The following is a 25395-nucleotide window of genomic DNA, read 5'->3' on the forward strand; positions in this document are numbered from 1 at the left end:
AGTGGGCACAGCCCACTCAGGGGCCCTGGAATCTACGCCAGGAACAGTGGGCACAGCCCACTCAGGGGCCCTGGAATCTACGCCAGGAACAGTGGGCACTGCCCAGGCAGTGGCCCTGGAATCTACACCAGGGCCAGAATTGGCAGGCTGGCATGCGGGGGCTGGGCTAACATGCCGAGCACGCTTTGAGTTCCAAGGCCTGCCCGCTATTAATTAATGGGCCAGTTAAGGCCCTTGAGGCAGCAATTGAGAATGATTTTTTGCAGCCCATGCGATTTTCAGGGTGCCGCATGGATGCAACGGGCAGGCAGGTAGGCCACATTTTTAAAAACCTCATCTATGGATGGGATAAGAGGGGTGAGTGAGCTCGCTAATGCTTGTAGTTATACCTTTGGTTTTTAAACTTACTGCTACTTGCCGGTGAACAGGACAACTTCAATTCTCTTCTGAGCTGCTTTGACAGAAAGAACAGGCTTCTGTTCAGGACTCTGGAGGGCCTTGCAGGCATCAGACAACCCTGGGAATGGGGATTGTGCTCTCCACTGGAGGAGGAAGGGAGGGCTCGAAGGGGGAGGAGGCCAGGAGTCCATATTCAGCCTCCAGGGGAGCCACCTGTGGGAGGACAGGCGCGGGCACAAGCGGTGCAGGGCCAAGAGGTAGTGCAAGGTGGAAGGGTCTGCAGAAGATGCCACTATCCTGCTGCCAGGGTTTACAGGCGGTGATGCAGCTACCTCAATATGACTGAGGTGCAGTGCTGAAGGAGGCTCCGACTGTCAAGGGAGACAGTGACCTCCATCTGTCAGATGATTGGGCCTGAAATCAGCTCCGACTGTGTGGGTGGATACCCCATGCCAGTGGCTCTAAAGGTCGTAGTTGCCCTCAACTTCTATGCCTCTGGCCCCTTCCAGGGCTCGGTGGGTGATCTTTGTGGAGTCTCTCAATCAGCTGTCCACACTTGTGTCAAACTGGTGACAGACGCTCTGTTCAGGCATGTATTGACCTTCATCCACTTCTACTGTGATCAGGCAAGCCAGACACAGTGAGCCAGAGGCTTCACGGCCATTGCTGGCTTCCCCCGTGTCCAGGGTGCTATAGACTGTACACATGAGCCCGGGGCCTTCATCAACAGGAAGGGCTTCCACTCCATGAACGTGCAGATAGTGTGTGATCACAGGATGCTGATTCTACAAGTCTGTGCAAGGTACCCAGGCAGCTCCCACGACGCCTACATCCTCAGACACTCCCAGGTGCCGGGGCTCTTCAGTGCTCCAGCCCGGCTGGATGGATGGCTGCTGGGTGACAAGGGCTATCCCTTCAGAAGGTGGCTCATGACGCCTCTCTCCCATCCAAGAACAGAGACAGAGCAGCGGTACAATAGGAGGCTTGGCACCACAAGGGCTGTGGTGAGAGAGCCATCGGTCTTCTCAAGATGCACTTCCAATACCTGAACTGTTCAGGGGGCGCACTCCAGTACCCCCCAGATTGTGTCTTGGTGATGGTGCTGCACTCTCCACAATCTTGCTCTGGAAAGGTGGGGAGTGCAGTGAGCGATGAAGATGTAGACGCAGATGCTCTGGCTGCACACGATGAGTCCAGTGGTGAATCTGAGGATGAGCACACACAGGGAAACGCTGAGGGGGTTGACGCTGACCCAGGAAACCTCCAGGGAGGCAGCGACACCCGGGAGGCTTTGATCCAACAAACCTTCAGCTAGCCTACCAAATAAGAAGCACCATCACATGCCAGGGCTGCAGGCTCCAAACTCGATACCTGGTCAGGAACATTAACTATGTGCCTTTTTAATAGAGCTCAATGAGAAACAAATCACTCCTCACATCCATGGGTTCTCCTCCACCCACAGAACCAGAGGCTTGTTGAGAATAAAGCATTTAATGATTGCCAACTTGCCTACAGAAATCAAAGTCCATTAAAAGATGTTGAACAGCACACCAACTTAAAAACAACTAAAATGTGGGGCAAAAGAAACCCACTAGTGATAAGCCCGAGTTGTGCCTAAGGTGATTTACGCTTACGCTTGCTGCTGGGGTGGGGGATGGGTGGGGGAGGTGTGGGGGGTGGGTGAGGGATGGGGGAGGGGTGGGGGTTTGGGGGGGGGGGGTTGTGGTGGGGGTGGGGGAAGGGTGCCAGGGGGGCTGCCAACCTACCTGTTGTGCTAAGTGACTCGTGCCAACACAGTGCTCACCCTTACCGATCGCAAGAGGTGATTAAACTGCTTGCGGCACTCACCCAGGTGCATCTCACCACACTGTGGGAGCTGACCTGTGATGCCACCTCCTCCCAGCCACGTATTGTTATGTGGGGGGGGCCTCCTCCTCCCGAGGAGGGGAGCGAGGCACTCAGCCAAAGAACTCGGGGCCGACAGCCCCACTGAGCTGCGCTCCTGCCTGGCCTGCTCTCCAAGTCCAACATCAGTGGCAGCCTATGGACAGCTGCCTGCGATGTTTTTGAATAGGCCTCCAGGTCGCCATTGGACCCAGCGAATTGGCCTGCCCACGTAAAATGGTGGCGTGGAGCCAATCATGGGTGGCGATCGGCTCCACAGCAACCCACTCCTGCCCAGCCCACCTGTCATAGGTAAAATCCTGACCTAGGAACAGTGGGTACTGCCCACTCAGGGGCCCTGGAATCTACGCCAGGAACAGTGGGCACTGCCCACTCAGGGGCCCTGGAATCTACGCCAGGAACAGTGGGCACTGCCCACTCAGGGGCCCTGGAATCTACGCCAGGAACAGTGGGCACTGCCCACTCAGGGGCCCTGGAATCTACTGCCTATAGGCTGAAGATCATCGTAAAAATGGAATGAAATAGCTCCTGATGGATGTGTTGGCCCCCTGAGTTAAGCACTGGGCTGGTGGAGGGCTGCCTTCCCTGCCTACGGCCCCTTGTTTAATTCTAAAACCACGACCCCTGCCTCCTGGCTGTCTACAATCAGCTGTGGGGGGGGTCAATCCTCCATCCGTCCTCACTAGGCCTTTGACACTATCAGATTGTTTCCCTGCTTCCTTGTGATGGGAAGCCTGTCCATTCCCTTTCCCTCCGTTGGTAAAATACCCTGAAACTGTGAAATGACCAGTAGGCCATGCACCTCGGCCCCCTATGGTTTTCCTGGCCTCCTGTCACCCTGATTCCATCTCGTGTGACCTGGAAAGATTCTCCCCATTCAGTCATTAGGGTACAGAAGGTGGCCTTTCAGTCCATCGGGTTCATTCCCACCCTCCATTCAGTAATCCAATCAGTCCCATTCCCCCACTTGCCCCATAGCCCTGTAAGTTTATTTCCATTAGGTGCCCATCCGATTTCCTTTTGAAAACATTGATCATCTCCATTTCCACCACCCTTGTAGGCAGCAAGTTCCATTGTTTTACCATTCATTTTGTAGAAATATTCTTCCCCATACCCCCTCCCAGCCCTGCATCTCTTGCGCTAAACTTTAAATCACTGAACTTGTTCTCTCACCGAACAATTTCTCCTTAAACTTGTCTCACTTCCTCCAAATGAAAGGTGTGGCTATGGGTACCTGCCTGAGCCCCAGTTATATCTTTATCGTGTACGTGGAACATTCCTTGTTCCAGTCCTACTCAGGCCCCTTCCCACAACTCTTTCTCCGGTACATTGATGACTATTTCGGTGCTGCTTCATGCTCTCATCTGGACCTGGAAAAATCTCCACCCCTCCATCATTTTCACATGGTCCATCTCTGACAGTTCCCTTCCCTTCCTTGACCTCTTTTCGTCTCACTTTCTGGTGATAGACTGTCCACCAATATTCATTACAAGCTCACTGACTCCCATAGCTACCTCGACTACAGCTCCTCACACCCCGCTTCCTGTAAGGACTCCATCTCATTCTCTCAGTTCCTTTGCCTCCTTCACATCTGTTCCGGTGATGCCACTTTCCAAAACGGCACTTCTGACATGTCTTCCTTCTTTCTTCACCATGGTTTCCCACCCACTGTGGTTGACAGGGCCCTGTCAACCACATCTCCCATGCCCCTGCCCTCACACCTTCCTCTCCCTCCCAGAGCCATGATAGAGTCCCCCTTGTCCTCACTTATCACCTCACCAGCCTCCACATTCAAAGGATCATCCTCCGCCATTTCCGCCAATTCCAGCATGATGCCACCACCAAATGCATCTTCCCTTCACCCACCCCCTGTTGGCATTCCATAGGGATCGTTCCCTCCAGGACAGCCTGGTCCACTCCTCCATCACCCACAACACCTCATCCCTCTCCCACAGCACCTTCCAATACAATTGCAGAAGGAGCAACACCTGCCCCTTTACTTCCCCCCTCCTCACCATCCAAAGGCCCAAACACTCCTTTCAGGTGAAACATAGCAACATAGAAACTGGGAGCAGGAGTAGGCCATTTGGCCCTTCGAGCCTGCTCCGCCATTCATTATGATCAGGGCTGATCATCCAACTCAATAGCCTGCTCCCGCTTTCTCCCCATATCCTTTGATCCCTTTTGCCCCAGGAGCTATATCTAACTCCTTCTTGAAAACATACTACTTTCTGTGGTAACGACTTCCACAGGCTCACCACTCTCTGGGTGAAGAAATTTCTCCTCATCTCAGTCCTAAATGGTCTACCCCGTATTCTCAGACTGTGACCCCTGGTTCTCGACTCCCCCACCATCAGGAACATCCTTCCTGCATCTACCCTGTCTAGTCCTGTTAGAATTTTATAAATTTCTATGAGATTCCCCCCTCATTCTTCTGAACTCCAGTGAATATAATCCTAACCGACTCAATCTCTCCTCATATGTCAATCCCGCCATCCCAGGAATCAGTCGGGTAAACCTTCGCTGCACTCCCTCTACAACAAGTACATCTTTCCTCAGATAAGGTGACTGAAACTGCACACAATATTTCAGGACAAAAACAAAAATACCTGGAAAAACTCAGCAGGTCTGACAGCATCTGCGGAGAGGGATACAGTTGACGTTTTGAGTCCGTATGCCTCTTCATCAGAAGTGTCTAATGAAGGGTCATTCGGACTCAAAACATCAACTGTATCCCTCTCCGCAGATGCTGTCAGACCTGTTGGGTTTTTCCAGGTATTTTTGTTTTTGTTCTAGATTTCCAGCATCCGCAGTATTTTGCTTTTATCACAATATTCCAGGTGTGGTCTCACCAAGACCCTGTATAATTGCAGCAAGACATCCCTGTTCCTGTACTCGAATCCTCTCGCTATGAAGGCCAACATACCATTTCTCTTCTTTACCGCCTGCTGCACCTGCATGCTTACCTTCGGCGACTGGTGTACAAGGACACCCAGGTCTCGTTGCACATTCCCCTCTCTCAGTTTATAGCCATTCAGATAATAATCTGCCTTCCTGTTTTTGCTATCAAAGTGGATAACCTCACATTTATCCACATTTTACTGCATCTGCCATGCATTTGCCCACTCACTCAGCTTGTCCAAATCACACTGAAGCATCTCTGCATCCTCCTCACAGCTGACCCTCCCACCCAGCTTTGTGTCATCTGCAAATTTGGAGATATTACATTTGGTTCCCTCATCTAAATCATTAATATATATTGTGAACAGCTGGGGTCCCAGCACCGATCCCTGCGGTACCCCACTAGTCACTGCCTGCCATTCGGAAAAAGGCCCGTTTATTCCTACTCTTTGTTTTCTGTCTGCCAACCAGTTTTCTATCCATCTCAATACACTACCCCCAATTCCATTCGCTTTAATTTTACACACTAACCTCTTATATGGGACTTTGTCGAAAGCCTTCTGAAAGTCCAAATAAACCACATCCACTGGCTCCCCCTCATCAACTCTACTAGTTACATCCTCAAAAAATTCCAGTAGATTTGTCAAACGTGATTTCCCTTTCATAAATCCATGCTGACTCTGTCCGATTCTGCCACTGTTTTCTAGGTGCTCAGCTATTAAATCTTTTATAATGGACTCTAGAATTTTCCCCACTACCAACGTCAGGCCGACTGGTCTATAATTCCCTGTTTTCTCTCTACCTCCCTTTTTAAATAGTGGGGTTACATTAGCTACCCTCCAATCTGTACGAACTGTGCCAGAGTCTATAGAATCTCGGAAGATGGCCACCAATACATCCACTATTTCTAGGGCCACTTCCTTAAGTACTCCGGGATGTAGATTATCAGGCCCTGGGGATTTATCGGCCTTCAATCCCATCAATTTCCCCAACACCATTTCCTTACTAATACTGATTTCTTTCAGTTCCTCCCTCTCACTAAACCCTGTGTTCCCCAACATTTCCGGTATGTTATTAGTGTCCTCCTTTGTGAAAACAGAACCAAAGTATGTATTTAGTTGGTCAGTCATTTCTTTGTTCCCCATTATAAATTCCCCTGTTTCTGACTGTAAGGGACCTACATTTGTCTTCACCAATCTTTTTCTCTTCACATAGCTATAGAAACTTTTACAGTCAGTTTTTATGTTCCCCGTAAGATTACTCTCGTACTCTATTTTCCTGTTCTTAATCAATCCCTTGGTCCTCCTTTGCTGAATTCTAAACTGCTCCCAATCCTCAGGTCTGTTGGGTTTTTTTAGCCAATTTATATGCCTCTTCCTTGGATCTAATGCTATCTCTAACTTCCCTTGTAAGCCATGGTTTGGCCATCTTTCCTGTTTTACTTTTGCACCAGACAGGAATAAACAATTATTGTAGTTCACCCATGCGCTCTTTGAATGTTTGCCATTGCCTATCCACCGTCATCCCTTGAAGTAACGTTTCCTAATCCATCATAGCCAACTCGTGCCTCATACAGCTCTTTACTTGCGCTTCCCTCAACTTAGTCTACTGCATTCGCTGCTCCCAATGTGGTTTCCTCTACACTGCAGAGACCAAACACAGACTGGGTGACCGCTTTGCAGAACACCTTCGGTCTGTCCGCAAACATGACCCAGACCTCCCTGTCGCTTGCCATTTTAACACTCCACCCTGCTCTCATGCCCACATGTCCGTCCTTGGCTTGCTGCATTGTTCCAGTGAAGCTCAACGCAAACTGGAGGAACAACACCTCATCTTCCGACTAGGCACTTTACAGCCTTCCGGACTTAACATTGAGTTCAACAACTTTAGATAATGAACCCTCTCCTCCATCCCCAACCCCTTTCCAATCCCCCTTTTTTCAATATTCATTTTCATTATTTAATTTTTATTTTTATCCACTTATTTTTATTTTTATTTATTTTCATTTTTATTCAGTTTTATCTCCACCTTTTATCCTATTTTCGATCTTCTTTCCCACTGCCGTCCCCTCCCCCACCCCAGCTCCACTAGAGAGTCCGTCACTGGTTCATGTTGTTCTTTCCACAGTGCTTACCCTTGTCCTGCTATTATTACATTCTGCTTTCTGATCTTAATGCCACCATCAGCACCCCCTTTAGGCAGTACCACAATCATTAACACCCTTTTGTCCTTTTGTTTATGACATCTCTGGCAATCTCTCCTTTACCTCCACCTATCGCTGGCCTTCTGTCTAGCTTCACCTGCTCCATCCCCCTTAAACAGTATCAATTTCATCACATTTTTACTCCTCTTTAGCTCTGAAGAAGAGTCACACGGACTCGAAATGTTAACTCTGCCTTTCCACAGATTCTGTCTGACCTGCTGAGCTTTTCCAGCATTTTCTGTTTGTTTTCCAGCATTTGTTTGTTTTCCAGCATTTTCTGTCTGACCTGCTGAGCTTTTCCAGCATTTTCTGTTTCTGTCTTAAGTCAGTGTTTTCTAGCCCTTACGACCATCATCATATCTATCCATCTTATCTAAAGCTGTCATAATCCTATACGCTAATTGAACAGCATACTGCAGATTCTGGAAATCTAAAATAAAAACAGAAAATGCTGGAAATACTCAGCAGGTCAGGCAGCATCAGTTCTGATAAAAGACCCTTGACCTGAAACTTTAACTCTGGTTCTCCCTCCACAGGTGCTAGCTGACCTGATGAGTGTTTCCAGCATTTTCTTTTTTAAAATCTTGTACACCTCTATCAAATCTCCTCTCAATCTCTTTTGCTTCAAGGAGAACAACCCCAGCGTCTTCAATCTAACCATGTAACCAAAATCCTCCATCCCTGGAACCATTCTGGTAAATCTCCCCGGTAAGGTCAAGGAATCCCATATCCTTTCTCACTTATTCTTCCACAGGATGTGGGCATCACTGCCAAGGTCAGCAGTTGTTGCCTGTTCCTACTTGTCCTTGAACTGAGTGTTGTGCTAGGCCATTTCAGAGGGCAGTTAAGGGTCAACCACATTGCTGTGGGACTGCAGTCACATATAGGCCAGGCCAGATAAGGATGGCAGATTTCCTTTCTTAAAGAGCATTAGTGAACCAGATTGGCCTTTATGTTAATCACCAATAGTTTCATGGTCACCAATACTGACAGTAGCTTTATATTCCAGATTTATTAATTAAATTTAAATTCCACCAGCTGCCAATTGAACCAAAAATTCCAGCCTGGGCCTGTGGATTACTAAATCACTGAAAATACCATTATTCTACCTTCTCTCTGTTTTACTCCAGTGGTTGATCATAGGGCCCAATCCTGCAAAGGTAAGGTGACCATTACATTGGTCAGCATTGTCTAAGTGTTGAGATGAATTAGAGTACTTTTCCCAATTGAAAAAGTGCTATTGTGCATTAAAAACAGAAGATACCAGTGTCTGGGAACTCTCCTGTCATGACCCAAACAGTGATTTAAATGTTCAGAGTACATTAACTGAGAAAACAGTTGGCCTGCTGCTTAAACTTAGACATAAAACCATCTGGTCTTTCAGTTTCAATGGCACCATTTTCTGGAGCTGCACTGGTTTGTTTTGACAGCTGAGCCCATTATGGATGCTTGGCTGAGTTTCAAAAGCTAATGAAGCACTTAGCTCAGCAGGGGTTTGTTTACACAGTTGTCCAGGGGACTGAGAGCATGGTTTGATTGGCAGTTTTAAAAGATTACAACAGGATTAGCTGTCTTTGATGTGGTTTCTGAATAGATGTTTGTTTTCACAACTTAATGAACTCTTAAAGGGATTTAAAGTTTGGGTCTGCACAGACACAACAAGCTGACTGACTTCATGTTGTGCTATGATTCGATGATAGGTGGATAGGTGAGGTTACTCTGTAACGAAAGAATAGATTTATTTGATTTTTTTTCTGTTTACCTCCAAAAATCTGTCAAACCTTTCAGAAGCTCTCTGTGTTTTCCAGGCCGCCAGTCTGTAACCCCATCTGTGCCAACGCCTGTGATTGAGAATCCAGAGGTGGTAAAGAAGAGAGAACTGAGGGACCGAATATACACAGAGTATATAGGAGCACTGGAAGATGAAGGTGATTGAGAGCTCCTGTGTCACACAGCCCAGTCTGTTCATTCGGGGAGGGGGTCTCTCTCACACAGCCCAGTCTGTTCACTCGGGGAGGGGGTCTCTCTCACACAGTCCAGTCTGTTCACTCGGGGAGGGGGGTCTGTCTCACACAGCCCAGTCTGTTCACTCAGGGAGGGGGGTCTCTCTCACACAGCCCAGTCTGTTCACTCGGGGAGGGGGGTCTCTCTCACATAGCCCAGTCTGTTCACTCGGGGAGGGGGGTCTCTCTTACACAGCCCAGTCTGTTCACTCGGGGAGGGGACTCTGTCTCACACAGCCCAGTCTGCTCACTTGGGGAGGGGGTCTCTCTCACAAAGCCCAGTCTGTTCACTTGGGGAGGGGGTCTCTCTCACACAGCCCAGTCTGTTCACTCGGGGAGGGTGGTCTGTCTCACACAGCCCAGTCTGTTCACTCAGGGAGGGGGGTCTGTCTCACACAGCCCAGTCTGTTCACTCGGGGAGGGGGTCTCTACCACACAGCCGAGTCTGTTCACTCGGGGAGGGGGGTCTCTCTCACACAGCCCAGACTGTTCACTCAGGGAGGGGGGTCTGTCTCACACAGCCCAGTCTGTTCACTCGGGGAGGGGGTCTCTACCACACAGCCGAGTCTGTTCACTCGGGGAGGGGGGTCTCTCTCACACAGCCCAGACTGTTCACTCGGGGAGGGGGGTCTGTCTCACACAGCCCAGTCTGTTCACTCGGAGAGGGGGTCTGTCTCACATAGCCCAGTCTGGGTTCACTCATACACGGACACAGAGATACGCAGACAGACTTACGCAGGCATACCTACACAGATACATGTACACAGGCACATATTCACATATATAGGAACACATATACAATTATAGTGATACATATACACAATCAGACTTACACACACATCCACAGGTATATACAACTATACATACATGTACCCAGAGATACACAGACACACACTCACATAGACATATGGACGGACATTCTCACATAGACACACAGATATACACACATGTACACAGAAATGTATGTACACAGGAATACACACATGTACACAGAAATACAAACACTGACAGAGAATTACACACGCAATAATATAGACATACACACATAGAAAATAAGTGCAGGAATAGGCCATTCGGCCCTTTGAGCCTGCTCCCACCATTTCTTTATTCATGGGATGTGGGCATCACTGGCTAGGCCAGTATTCAATGCTCATCCCTAATTGCCCTTATTCAGAGGGCATTTTTAAGTGTCAACCACATTGCTGTGGGTCTGAAGTCACACAAAGGCCACACCAGTTAAGTACATTACTGAATCAAATGGGTTTTTATGACAATTGACAGTAGTTTCATAGCTAACATTAGAATTTTAATTCCAGAATTTTATTCAATTCTAATTTCACCATCTGCTATGGTGGGATTTGAACCTGGAACCCCAGAGAATTACCCTGGGTCTTGGGATTAGTAGGTTAGTGACAATACCACAATGCTACGGCCACTGCCATCCCTTCAATATGAGTATGGCTGATCCTTGACCTCAATGTCATACTCCTGCCTCAAGCCTACATACTTCCCCACAGATCTTTGTGTCATCTGCAAATTTAGCTACCATCCCTTCGCTCCTTTCATCTAAGTCATTGATATCGATTGCAAAAAGTTGCGGCCCCAGCACAGACCCCTGCGGAACTCCCACTCGTCACTCCCTGCCAATCAGGACAAGGCCCATTTATGCATACTCTCTGTTTTCTGCCAGCCAGCCAATCTTTTTATTATTATTCATTCACAGAATGTGGCTTGGGCCAGCATTTATCGCCCATCCCTAATTACCCTTGAGAAGGTGGTAGTGAACTGTTTTCTTGAACACTGCAGTCCATGTGGTGTAGGTACAGAGTTCCAGGATTTTGACCCAGCGACAGTGAAGGAACGGTGATATATTTCCAAGTCAGGATGGTGATTGACTTGGAGGGGTACTTCCAGGTGGTGGTGTTCCCATCTATCTGCTGCCCTTGTCCTTCTAGATGGTATTGGTCGTGGGTTTGGAAGGTGCTGCAAAGGAGCCTTGGAGAATGTTACCTTACAGATAGTGTCCCAGACTCCACCATCACCATCCCTGGGTATGTCCTGTCCCACTGGCAGGACAGCCCCAGCAGAGGTGGGGGCACAGTGGTATACAGTCGGGAGGGAGTTACCCTGGGAATCCCCAACATCAACTCTGGACCCCATGAAGTCTCATGACATCAGGTCAAACATGGACAAGGAAACCTCCTGCTGATGACCACGTCCCGCCCTCCCTCAGCTGATGAATCAGTGCTTCCTCCATGTTGAACACCACTTGGAGGAAGCACTGAGGGTGGCAAGGGCACAGAGTGTGCTCTGGGTGGGGGACTTCAATGTCCATCACCAAGAGTGGCTCGGTAGCACCACTACTAACTGAGCTGGCCAAGTCCTAAATGACATAGCTGCTAGACTGGGTCTGCAGCAGATGGTGAGGGAACCAACAAGAGGAAAAACATACTTGACCTCATCCTCACCAACCTGCCTGTCGCAGATGCATCTGTCCATGACAGTATCGGTAGGAGTGGCCACCACACAGTCATTGTGGAGATGAAGCCTGTCTTCACATTGAGGATACCCTCCATCGTGTTATGTGGCACTACCACTGTGCTAAGTGGGATAGATTTCAAACAGATCGAGCAACTCAAATTTGGGCATCCATGAGATGCTGTGGGCCATCAGCAGCAACAGAATTGTACTCGAACACAATCTGTAACCTCATGGCCTGACATATCCCCCACTCTCATTACCATCAAGCCAGGGGATCAACCCTAGTTCAATGAAGAGTGCAGGAGGGCATGCCAGGAGCAACACCAGACATAAAAACGCGGTGTCAACCTGGTGAAGCTATAACACAGGACTACTTGCGTGCCAAACAGCATAAGCAGCAAGTGATAGACAGAGCTAAGCGATCCCACAACCAACAGATCAGATCTAAGCTCTGCAGTCCTGCCACATCCAGTTGTGAATGGTGGTGGACAATTAAACAACTCACTGGAGGAGGAGGCTCCACAAATATCCCCATCCTCAATGATGGAGGAGCCCAGCACATCAGTGCAAAAGATAAGGCTGAAGCATTTGCTACAATCTTCAGCCAGAAGTGCCGAGTAGATGATCCATCTTGGACTCCTCCAGAGATCCCCAGCATCATAGATGCCACTCTTCAGCCAATTTGATTCACTCCACATGATATCAAGAAACAGCTGAAGGCACTGGATACAGCAAAGGCTGTGGGCCCTGACAATATTCCAGCAATAGTACTGAAGACTTGTGCTCCAGAACTTGCCGTGCCGCTAGCCAAGCTGTTCCAGTACAGCTACAACACTGGCATCTACCCGGCTATGTGGAAAATTGCCCAGGTATGTCCTGTACGCAAAAAGCAGGACAAATCCAACCCGGCCAATTACCGCCCCATCAGTCTACTCATGGTCATCAGTAAAGTAATAGAAGGGGTCAGCAACAGTGCTATCAAGTGGCACTTGCTTAGCAATAACCTGCTCACTGACATTCAGCTGGGTTCCGCCAGGGCCACTTGGCACCTGACATCACTACAGCCTTGGTTCAAACATGGACAAAAGAGCTAAACTCCCAAGGTGAGGTGAGAGTGACTGCCCTTGACATCAAGGTAGCATTTGACATCAAGGAGCCCTAGCAAAACTGGAGTCAATGGGAATCAGGGGGAAAGCTCTCTGCTGGTTGGAGTCATACCTAGCACAAAGGAAGATGGTTGTGGTTGTTGGAGGTCAGTCATCTCAGCTCCAGGACATCACAGCTGGAGTTCCTCAGGGTAGTTCCCTAGGCCCAACCATCTTCAGCTGCTTCATCAATGACCTTCCTTCCATCATAAGGTCAGAAGTGGGGATGTTCGCTGATGATTACACAATGTTCAGCAGCATTCGTGACTCCTCAGATACTGAAGCAGTCCATGTCCAAATGCAGCAAGACCTGGACAATATCCAGGCTTGGGCTGACAAGTGGCAAGTAACATTCACACCACACAAGTGTCAGGCAATGACCATCTCCAGCAAGAAAGAACCTAATCATCGCCTCTTGATGTTCAATGGCATTACCATCACTTTCAACATCCTGGGAGTTACCATTGACCAGAAACTGAACTGGACTAGCCATATAAATACTATGGCTACAAGAGCAGGTCAGAAACTAGGAATTGCGTGCCGAGTAACCCACCCCTGACTCCCCAAAGCCTGTCCACCATCTACAAGGCAGGAGTGTGACGGAATACTCCCCATTTGCCTTGTTGAGTGCAGCTCTCATAACACTTGAGAAACTTGACACCATCTAGGGCAAAGCATCCCTTGATTGATACCACATCCACCACTGACACACATTAGCAGCAGTGTGTACCATCTACAAGATGTACTGCAGGAATTCACCAAGGCTTCTTATACAGCACCTTAAAACCCCATGACCACTCCCATCTAGAAGGACAAGGGCAGCAGATAGATGGGAACACCACCACCTGGAAGTTCCCCTCCAAGTCACTCACCATCCTGACTTGGAAATATATCGCCGTTCCTTCACTGTCGCTGGGTCAAAATCCTGGAACTCCCTCCCTAACAGCACTGTGGGTGTACCTACACCACTTGGACTGCAGCGGTTCAAGAAGGCAGCTCACCACCACCTTCTCAAGGGCAATTAGGGATGGGCAATAAATGCTGGCCCAGCCACCGAAGCCCACATCCTGTGAATGAATAAAAAATATACCTGGCCAAAGCTTCATAAGGATGTAGTGCAATTTTGTAAAACGTGTCATACATGTCAGGTAGTAGGTAAACCTCAACATGTAATAAAACCAGCATGTTTAATACCCATGCCAGTTTTGTATGAACCATTCAGTCGGGTATAAATAGGTTGTGTAGGACCATTACCCAAAATGAAAGCAGGAAGCCAGTATATCCTTACAATGTTGGATATGACAACCTGATTTTCGGAAGCTATTCCTTTATGGACAATTACAGCCAAGGTGGTAGTTGGAAAGCTAACTCAGATTTTCACTCGTTATGGTCTACCAATTGAAATACAATCTGACTAAGGTTCTACCTTCATTTCTAAAATTTACCAGGACATAATCAGCAATTTGGGTATCAAACAACTAAAGTCTACCACCTATCACCCACAGACACAGGGAGCTTCAGATAGATACCATCAGACTCTCAAAACCATGATTAAGACCTTGGTGCATTGACATGCCGACACTATTACCTCAGCCTGAAGGCAGACGGACTTCTCCGTTGTGCCTTGCGATCTGCAATCTGAGAAATGGGGCGGACATCCCTTCCTGACGTTCCCGTATTTGCCTTTGCAGCTCCAGCAACGGATTGAGGACGGAGCCCAGAGGCTCACTGTCTGACTTGGACTCAGCAGATTCCTTGCCTCCAGCAGCCCTCCGAGTGCCAGCGACCTCGGATGTCCCTGTCTCCGCCTGCTATGGAACAGACTGTGTGCTGTGCTCCTCAGATTCTGAACCCAAGGCTATGCTAGCTGGGTCCCACCGAGGCCTGTGTGGATGCGCTGGTGGAGGGTGTGGGTGAGAGCCTTGACTTAAAAGTGCTGCCCTCAGGGTCCTCATCCGAGGTGCTCTTGGTGCAGGAGTTAGGGTCAAGGTTGCCTGAGGGCAGGCATACATGTGTGCTGGGTGGAGCCATGGATGGTCACTTTCCCGGCTGCGGTCACTTCCCCGGCTGCGGTCACTTCCCCGGCTGTGGTCACTTCCCCGGCTGTGGTCACTTTCCCCCGGCTGCGGTCACTTTCCCGGCTGCAGTCACTTTCCCCCTGCTGTGGTCACTTTCCCCGGCTGCGGTCACTTTCCCCTGGCTGTGGTCACTTTCCCCCGGCTGCGGTCACTTACCCCCGGTTGCTGTCACTTACCCCCAGCTGTGGTCACTTACTCCCGGCTGCGGACACTTACCCGGCTGTGGACACTTCCCTGGCTGCGGTCACTTTCCCCTGGCTGTGGTCACTTTTCTCTGGCTGTGGTCACTTTTCTCCAGCTGTGTTCTATAAAGGGAATATTTTTTTCCCTAATATTACTGTGGAATACTTTAAAGTAGACTGTGTTGTGTGTGTGTTTGTGCGTGTGTGTGTTTGTACTTGTGTGTGTTTGTGTGTATGCCGTGCATGTCTGTTTGTTTGTTTTTTTGTGTGCTTGTGTTTGTGTGTGTGTTTGTATGCATGTGTGCGTGTGTGCGTGTTTGTTTGCGTGCGTGTATGCGTGCGTGTGTGTGTGTGCGTATGTGCGTGTGTGTGTTTGTGCATGCATGCGTGCTATGTACATGTGTGTGTGTGCGTGCGTATGTGCATGCGTGCGTGTGTGTGTGCGTGCATGCGTGTGCGTGGGTGTTGTGTGTGTGTGCGCAAAATCGTTGTGATAGCTTGGCCAAGTTTCCCTTTGGGATTTGGTCAGCCTGACAATTACCACCTGCTATGTCATAACAGGTCACTTCCCCCAGCTACGGTTACTCACTGGCTGCCGGTAATCTAGCCCGGCTGTGTTTCCCCAGTTCCCCTCCCCGAGCTCTCTCCCAGCTCTCGGCCCTCCGCACGATGGGCACCCACGTTCGGACGCTGCTGGGTCTCAAGACTTGCTCCAGCTCTAGTTGCACCCACCCCCATCCCCAAGCTGATTTCATGAGTGAGGGTGAGTGTGAGGGCGGGTGAGTGAGTCTGAGGGTGGGTGAGTGAGTGTAAAGCAGAGTGGATGAGTGTGAGGATACGTGAGTGAGTATGAGGATTGCTGAGTCAGTGAGGGTGAGTGACAGTAAGGGTGAGTGAGGGAGAGTGAGTATGAGGGTGTGAGTGAGTGAGAGTAAGGGTGAGTGAGGGAGAGTGAGTATGAGGGTGTGAGTGAGTGAGAGTAAGGGTAAGTGAGGGAGAGAGAGTGAGTGAGTATGAGGGTGTGAGTGATTTTGAGGTTGGGTGAGTAAATATGAGTGAATGAGGGTAAATGAGTGTGGATGAGTGAGCGAATGTGTGGTGGAGAGTGAGTGGGGGTGGGTGAGTGAGGGGGGGTGAGTGAGGTTGGGTGAGCGAGTGAGTGTGTGCAGGTGAGTGAGTGAGCGTTAGGGAGAGTGAATGTAAGGGTGACTGAGTGAGTGAATGTGAGGGCGAGTGAGTGTGTGAGTGAGTGTGAGTGAGCGAGTGAATGTGTGGGTGGAGAGTGAGTGAGGGAGGGTGGGTGAGTGAATGTGAGGGTGGATGAATGAGTGAGTGTGAAGTGGGAGTTTGTGAGGGTGAATGAGTGCATGAGTGTAAAGGTGGGATGGAGTGAGGGTGGGTGAGTGAGTGAGTGTGAAGGTGGGAGTGAGTGAGGGTGGGTGAGTGTGAACGTGGGAGTGAGTAATGGTGGGTGAGTGAGTGTGAAGGTTTGAGTGAGTGAGGGTAGGTGAGTGAGTGTGAAGTGGGAGTGAGTGAGGGTGGGTGAGTGAGTGAGTGTGAAGGTTTGAGTGAGTGAGGGTGGGTGAGTGAGTGTGAAGTGGGAGTGAGTGAGGGTGGGTGAGTGAGTGAGTGTGAAGTTGGAGTGAGTGAGGGTGGGTGAGTGAGTGTGAAGTTGGAGTGAGTGAGGGTGGGTGAGTGAGTGTGAAGGTGGGAGTGAGTGAGGGTGAATGAGTGCATGAGTGTAAAGGCGGGATGGAGTGAGGGTGGGTGAGTGAGTGAGTGTGAAGGTGGGAGTGAGTGAGGGTGAGTGAGTGTGAACGTGGGAGTGAGTAATGGTGGGTGAGTGAGTGTGAAGGTTTGAGTGAGTGAGGGTAGGTGAGTGAGTGTGAAGTAGGAGTGAGTGAGGGTGGGTGAGTGAGTGAGTGTGAAGTGGGAGTGAGTGAGGGTGGGTGAGTGAGTGAGTGTGAAGTGGGAGTGAGTGAGGGTGGATGAGTGAGTGAGTGTGAAGTGGGAGTGAGTGAGGGTGGGTGAGTGAGTGAGTGTGAAGGTGGGAGTGAGTGAGGGTGGGTGAGTGAGTGTGAAGGTGGGAGTGACTGAGGGTGGGTGAGTGAGTGTGAAGGTTTGAGTGAATGAGGGTGAGTGAGTGAGTGTGAAGGTGTGAGTGAGTGTGAAGATTTGAGTGAGTGAGGGTGGGTGAGTGAGGGTGGGTTAGTGAGTGAGAGTGGGTGAGTGAGTGTGAAGGTGGGAGTGAGTGAGGGTGGGTGAGTGAGTGAGGGGTGAGTGAGTGTGAAGGTTTGAGTGAGTGAGTGTAGGTGGATGAGTGTGAAGGTTTGAGTGAGTGAGGGTAGGTGAGTGAGTGAGTGTGAAGTGGGAGTGAGTGAGGGTGGGTGAGTGAGTGTGAAGGTGGGAGTGACTGAGGGTGGGTGAGTGAGTGTGAAGGTTTGAGTGAGTGAGGGTGGGTGAGTGAGTGTGAAGGTTTGAGTGAGTGAGGGTGGGTGAGTGAGTGTGAAGTGGGATTGCGTGAGGGCGAGTGAGTGAGTGTGAAGGTTTGAGTGAGTGAGGGTGAGTGAGTGAGTGTGAAGATTTGAGTGAGTGAGGGTGGGTGAGTGAGGGTGGGTTAGTGAGTGTGAAGGTTTGAGTGAGTGAGGGTGTGAGTGTGGGTGAGTGAGTGTGAAGGTGGGAGTGAGTGAGGGTGGGTGAGTGAGTGAGGGGTGAGTGAGTGTGAAGGTTTGAGTGAGTGAGTGTAGGTGGATGAGTGTGAAGGTTTGAGTGAGTGAGGGTGGGTGAGTGAGTGAGTGTGAAGGTGGGAGTGAGTGAGGTTGGGTGGGTGAGTGAGGTTGGGTGAATGAGTGGGTGGGTGAGTGAGTGTGAGTGAGCGAGTGAATGTGTGGGTGGAGAGTGAGTGAGGGTGGGTGAGTGAGGATGAGTGAACGAGTTTGAGGGTGTGAGTGAGGGTATGTGGGTGAGTGAATGTGAGGGTGGATGATTGAGTGAGTGTGAAGGTGGGAGTTTGTGAGGGTGAATGAGTGCATGAGTGTAAAGGCAGGAGTGAGTGAGGGTGGGTGAGTGAGTGTGAAAGTGGGAGTGAGTGAGGGTGGGTGGGTGAGTGAGTGTGAAGGTTTGAGTGAGTGAGGGTGGGTGAGTGAGTGTGATGTTTTGCGTGTGAGGGTGGATGAGTGAGTGTGAAGGTTTGAGTGAGTGAGGATGAGTGAGTGAGTGTGAAGGTTTGAGTGAGTGAGAGTGAGTGAGTGTGAAGGTTTGAGTGAGTGAGGGTGGGTGAGTGAGTGAGTGTGAAGGTGGTTGTGAATGAGGGTGGGTGAGTGAGTGTGAAGGTTTGAGTGAGTGATGGTGGGTGAGTGAGTGAGTGTGAAGGTGGGAGTGAGTGAGGATGGGTGAGTGAGTGAGTGTGAAGGTGGGAGTGAGTGAGGGTGAGTGAGTGAGTGTGAAGGTGGGAATGAGTGAGGGTGAGTGAGTGAGTGTGAAGGTTTGAGTGAGTGAGTGTGGGTGAGTGAGTGTGAAGGTGGGAGTGAGTGAGGGTGGGTGAGTGAGTGAGTGTGAAGGTGGGAGTGAGTGAGGTTGAATGAGTGAGTGCGAAGGTTTGAGTGAGTGAGGGTGGGTGGGTGAGTGAGTGAGTGTGAAGGTGGGAGTGAGTGAGGGTGGGTGAGTGAGTGAGTGTGAAGGTGGGAGTGAGTGAGGTTGAATGAGTGAGTGCGAAGGTTTGAGTGAGTGAGGGTGGGTGGGTGAGTGAGTGAGTGTGAAGGTGGGAGTGAGTGAGGGTGGGTGAGTGAGTGTGAGGGTGGGTGAGTGCACATGCATGCACCTGTGTGAGAGAGTGGGGGGTGTGATAGGGAGGGGAGACTGTGTCTGGCTTCCTCCCAGAGTTTTCATTCACCCCCACCCCGCACACCAGCCGGCACTCTCACAGGGGGTGAGGGTGAGTGAGTGAGCAACCTGAGACTCGAGGTGAGCTGGACACACAACGCTGACCCTTTCACACTCAAATGGTCATTTATTTAATACTCATTTTTAAATTATCAATTTATTGTTCTGTTTTTGTTTTGCTCAACATGTCGTTGCTAATCATACATGAGCTTTTTATTTTAAATTGATGTTTAATGTTGCGCCAAAGCTTACCTTTCTGAAATTTGCTCATTTTCCCCCCAAGTGTCAGAAAAATTGAAATGTGGCTTCCCAGGAGAACAGGTTGGACGAGCCTGGGATAAAGAAGTCTTGCTACAGTTATACAGGGCTTTGTGAGAGCACACCTAGAATTCTCCGTACAGTTTTGGTCTCCATATCTAACGAAGGATATATATAGGCCACAGAGGAATTCACTGGATTGATTCCAGTGGTTTCCTGTAATGAGAGATTGAGCAAATTGGTCCCATGTTCTCTTTAGTTTAGAAGAACAAGCAGAAATGCCATTGAAACATACAAGGTTTTGAAGGGGTTTGACAAGGTTAGACACTGAGAGGTACAGGAATTAAAACTCGAGGGCCAAAGTCTCAGGATAAGGGGCTGATCATTTTGGACTGAGGTGAGGAGAAATTCCTTCACTCAAATGGTTGTGAACCTTTGGAATTCTCTACCCCAGAGGGTTGTGGGTGCTCAGTTGCTGAGCACATTTAAGGCTACGATCAATAGTTTTTTGTTTCTTAAGGGAGTCAAGGGATGTGGGGAGCAGGTGGGGAGGTGGAAAAATCCCAAGACATTTTATGAATATATTAAGGGTAAGAGGATAACCAGGGAAAGAGTAGAGCCCATCAGGGACCAAAGTGGTAATCTGTGTGTAGAGCCAGAGGACGTGGGTGAGGTTTTGAATTATTACCTTTCACCTGTGTTCACTACAGAGAAGGACAATGTAGGCTGTGATACACTTGAACAAACTAACATTGAAAGGGAGGAGATATTAACAGCTTTAGCAGGCTTTAAAGTGGATCAATCCCAGGCCCAGATGAGATGTATCCCAGGCTGCTGTGTGAGGCAAGGGAGGAGATAGCAGGGGCTCTGACACTAATTTTCAAATCGTCTCTGGCCACAGGAGAGGTGCCAGAGGACTGGAGGACAGGTAATGTGGCACCATTATTCAAGAAGGGTCATAGGGATAAACCAGGTAATTACAGGCCAGTGAGTCTAACATTAGTGGTAGGGTAACTATGGGAAAAAATTCTGAGGGACAGGATTAATCTCCACTTGGAGAGGCAGCAATTAAGCAGGGATAGTCAGCATGGCTTTGTCAGGGGGAGATCATGTCTAACAAATCTGATTGAATTTTTCAAGGAGGTGAGTAGTTGTGTAGATGAGGGTGCTGTAGTTGATGTAGTCTACATGGACTTCAGGAAGGCTTTTAACAAGGTCCCACATGGGAGATATGGTCATGAGGATAAGAGCCCATCGGATCCAGGGCAATTTGACAAATTGGATACAAAATTGGCTTAGTGGCAGGAGGCAGAGGGTGATGGTCGAAGGTTGTTTTTGCGATTGGAAGCCTGTGACAAGTGGTGTACCACAGGGATCGATGCTGGGACCCTTGCTGTTTGTAGTATACATTAATGATTTAGACGTGAATATAGGAGGCATGATCAGCAAGTTCACAGATGACACAAAAATTGATGGCATTGTAAATAGTGAGGAGGAGAGCCTTAGATTGCAGGATGATATAGATGGGTTGGTAAGGTGGGCAGGGCAGTGGCAAATGGAATTTAATCCTGAGAAGTGTGAGGTGATAGATTTTGGGAAGACTAACACAGCAAGGGAATACACAATGAATGGTAGGACCCTAGGAAGTACAGAGGATCAGAGGGACGTTGGTGTACATGTCCATAGATCCCTGAAGGCAGCAGCACAGGTAGATAAGGTGGTTAAGAAGGCATATGGGATACTTGCCTTTATTAGCCGAGGCCTAGAATATAACAGCAGGAAGGTTACGTTGGACCTGTATAAAACGCTAGTTAGGCCACAGCTCCACACTACAGGAAGGATGTGATGCACTGGAGAGGGTGCGGAGGAGATTCACCAGGATGTTGCCTGGGCTGGAGTGTTTCAGCTATGAAAAGAGACTGGACAGGCTGGGGTTGTTTTCCTTAGAGCAGAGAAGGCTGAGGGGGGAACCTGATAGAGATATACAAAATTATGAGGAGCTTTTTTAGGGTAGATAGGAAGAAACTTTTCCCCTTAGTGGAGGTGTCAACAACCAGGGGGCACAGATTTAAGGAAATGGGCAGGAGGTTTAAAGGGGATCTGAAGAGAAGTTTTTGTTTGGAATCTGCCTGAGGAGGTGTTAGAGGCAGAAAGTCTCACAACATTTAAGAAATATTTCGATGAGCACTTGAAACACCATAGCATACAGGGCTATAGGCCAAAAGCTGGGAAATGGGATGAGAATAGATAGTTGCTTGATGGCCGGCATGGACATGATGGGCTGAAGGGCCTGTTCCTGTGTTGTATAGCTCTATGACTTTATGGAGTTGAGGAAAAGATCAGCCATGATCATATTGAATGGCGGAGCAAGTTCGACAGGCCATATAGTCTACTCCTGCTCCTATTTCTTATGTTTCTCATGTTTGTCAGAGTGCTGAGATGCATCGGCCCAACACGAGGCAGTCCAATATCACAGAAAACAGCTCAACATCGAGAGACTCACACTGGGCAGTGGCACACCATGCCAGGCAGTGCTTGTCACACATTTGACAACGAGGGTGGTCCTTTCCTATCAGAGCCTTGGTAAGCCATAATCTTCATTGTATTTCCAGCACAAGGTGTCAGAACACGGCTGGAGCTGATCAAACTGAAGGCCGTGGCTATGATACAGGAGCTGAAATCAAAGGCACAAGAAGTCTTCACAATCATGGAGGATTGGCTCGGGACTAGGTTCCTGCAGGAAATGGAAAGGTATTGAAATTGCTCTTCATGGGGCTGTTGCAGGTGAAGAGTCCCAGAAGCTGGGAATCCTCCCTTCCCAACTCTCCTGCTCTTCCTCTTCTTTCCTGTACCTTTCATCTCCCCACCCTGTCCCTGAACCCCTTCCTCTAACCCTCACCTCCCCATAACCCCCACCCTATCCCTGCTATGTTCCTACCCTCCATCCCTCCCCTCTACTCCCGACCCCGTCCTTTCCACTCCTCTCTCATACCCTTTACTTCTCCCGACCTCTCCTCTCTCCACCTCTCACCCCTCCAATCCTGCCATCTCCTCTTCTCCTTCCTAACCTTCACCCCTCTCCTCATCTCTCCCCTTTGCCTTGCTTCTACCCTCCTCTTCTCCCCACTCCTCCCCTCTCCTTCCCTCTCCTTTCCTTTCCTTTCCTCTCCAGCCCTCTCCAGCCCTCTCCCCCTCAGCTCTCTTCTCTGCCTCACTTCTACCCTTCACTCCTCCCCTCTCCTTTCCTCTCCTCCCCTTTCTTCCTCAGCTCTCCCCTCCACCTTACTTCTACCCTCCTCTGCTCCCCTCTCCAGCACTGCCCCCTTGCCCTTCCTCCTTTCCCCTCTCCCCTGGGAATTTGAGCTTTTCTGCACATTGAATATTAGCTGCTTTCCGTCCAGTCGAGGTGTTGAATTGACCCTACTGTGAAAAATGAGGTTGCTCCCTCAATGATTCTGGACTGAGCGCATTCATCAATCAGCTTCTCCATGAGGGAGGACATCTAACCATGGATTGCCAGCAGAATGCAGCCCTGTAGCTGTGGAAGGAGGGGCAGTTTGAAAAATTCCACCTGTTGATTAGAGGGTAACATGACTGCAGCAAGTGCTGCAATGTTGCTTTTTTGCTCTTATTTGTGGTTTGCTTTCATGTGCACCAGCAATTGCAGAGAGATCTGCAACATCAGCGAGATTGAAAGCACACACTGCTTCCAACACACTGACAGGCCATTCGGCCCCACCAGCCTGTGTTGGTGTTTACCCTCCACACCAGCCAATCATTCCATTCACATTCACCCACCCTGTTCCCAAAACCCTTCTTCACCTTTTCCCCCAATCACCTCTCCAATTGAATCTTGAAGATTGACACAGTTTCTGCCAAAGTCATTAACCCAGGAAGTGAATTCCACAGCTTCACAACTCTCTGAAGCTGTTTCCCCTGCTCTCTGTTCCAAATCTCTTCCACTTAATCTTCTATCGAGATCCCCCAGCCACTGGAAACATTCAGCTTCTATATATGCTGTCCCATCCTTTCATCATTTTAAACATTTCGATGGTTCTGTAAAAAAGTATAATATTTTATACCTCTCTTCACATTGCTATTTACTCATAACAGTGAGTCTCAGAGTGAGTCTGCGCTGTACCCTCTCTAAAGCCTCAATATCCTCCCAATAGTGTGGACCCATTACTGTTCACAATCTCTAATTGAGTCTTATTAAAGTTTTATAAAGGTTCATCTCAGTTTGTGTTCTAACCTAAATTTCAGTCAGCTTTTTTTTTAATCAACCCAAAGCTCTGCCTTTAATGTCCTGTCAATCTGTCCCCTCCCCTTCAATCCCTTAATCCTATTCCTATTCCCACTTCACCATGATAATGATTCTGACCAAATTGAACCCTCTCACATTGACTCACTGAATTCCATCTGCCATGTTACAGCCCATTTCCATCTTAGCAAATCACTTTATATCTGTAAATCTGAAGCCTTCCCTCTCTGATTCAAATCACTTATCCTCCAGTAAGCAGGAGGAGATCAGAACTGAACCCCATGGAATACCACATTCTCCATATCCCCCATCCAACCAGTTTCTAAGGCTTTCCTATCGTCCATATACACCCCATCCACCACATTCCCCAGCTCCCATTTCCCTTATTTCCTCAGAAAATTCTAGAAAGTTGATGAACTACAACCTCCTTTTTTGAACTACTTTTTCTTATCCTGCAGAATTTATAATGGGGGATAAGGAAATGGCAGGGAAACTAAACAAATACTTTGTGACTGTGTTCATGGAGGAAGATTTAAAAAAAAACCTCCCAGGAATATTAGAGAACCATGGGACTCATGAGATTGAGAACCTAAAAGAAATTAGTATCAGTAAATAGTATTGACAGTAATTGCAAAGCATTGTTTGAAATTTAAACCAGGCAGCTTGACCCTGATTGGTTAAGGCATTGCCCCGAGGAATGAGTCAGTGAATGGCTGTCACATTTGATTTAGCTGAAACAGGCACAATGTGTGTACATGCTCTTTCTGTCTACTAAGAACAGAACCCTGGGATCGTGTCAAACAGTATATCCCAGCCACTGCTCACAATGGGCAAGGTGCAGACTGTACCCAACCAGCCCGTGCTTGTACAACTCAAAACACAGTGTGCAACATTAGATGCGATTCCGCAACTGGACAACATTTGCTAAATAATCCTCAGTGTGCTAAGAAGTACGCTGACAACTAATTCAAGATTGTCATTCGGGCTCGCAGTGTGGCACATTTCTGTGCACTAGAAGCTACATATATTAATACACAGGGCCCTAGTTCTTTGCAGACAGAAAGAACATGTGCACATATTGTGCCAGTTTGTGCTAGGTATGACTCCAACCAGCGGAGAGTTTCCCCCCTGATTCCCATTGACTCCAGTTTTGCTAGGGCTCCTTGATGCCACATTCAGTCAAATATGGCCTTGATGTCAAGGGCAGTCACTCTCACCTCACCTCTTCAATTCAGTTTTAATCCATGCTTGAACCAAGGCTGTAATGAGGTCAGGAGCTGAGTGGCCCTGGCGGAACCCAACTGTATGTCAGTGAGCAGGTTATTGCTCAGCAAGTGCTGCTTGATAGCGCTGGTAATGACCCCTTCCATTACCTTACTGATGATTGAGAGCAGACTGATGGGGCGGTAATTGGCCAGGTTGGATTTGTCCTGTTTTTTGTACACAGGACATACCTGGGCAATTTTCCACATGGTCGGGTAGATACCAATGTTGTAGTTGTACTGGAACAGCTTGGCTAGGGGCACGGCAAGTTCTAGAGCATAAGTTGTCAGTACTATTGCTGGAATTTTGTCAGGGCCCATAGCCTTTGCAGTATCCAGTGCCTTCAGCTTTTTCTTGATATCACATGGAGTGAATCGAATTGTCTGAAGACTGGCATCTGTGATGCTGGGGACCTCCGGAGGAGACCGAGATGT

At 48.9% G+C, this 25395-nt stretch overlaps 1 protein-coding gene across 1 annotated transcript in view; it reads left to right on the plus strand.

Annotated features, from left to right (window-relative positions):
• Nucleotides 1-25395, plus strand: part of spef2 (sperm flagellar 2) — a 375455-nt gene that overhangs the window by 302994 nt on the left and 47066 nt on the right. The window contains exons 33-34 of the mRNA XM_041185381.1: nucleotides 9217-9336; nucleotides 22050-22188. Of these exons, the coding sequence (XP_041041315.1) occupies nucleotides 9217-9336; nucleotides 22050-22188 (259 nt within the window). The remainder of the gene's footprint in view (nucleotides 1-9216; nucleotides 9337-22049; nucleotides 22189-25395) is intronic.

This window comes from Carcharodon carcharias, chromosome 4 (assembly GCF_017639515.1).
Source record: "Carcharodon carcharias isolate sCarCar2 chromosome 4, sCarCar2.pri, whole genome shotgun sequence".
Lineage (NCBI taxonomy): Eukaryota > Metazoa > Chordata > Chondrichthyes > Lamniformes > Lamnidae > Carcharodon > Carcharodon carcharias.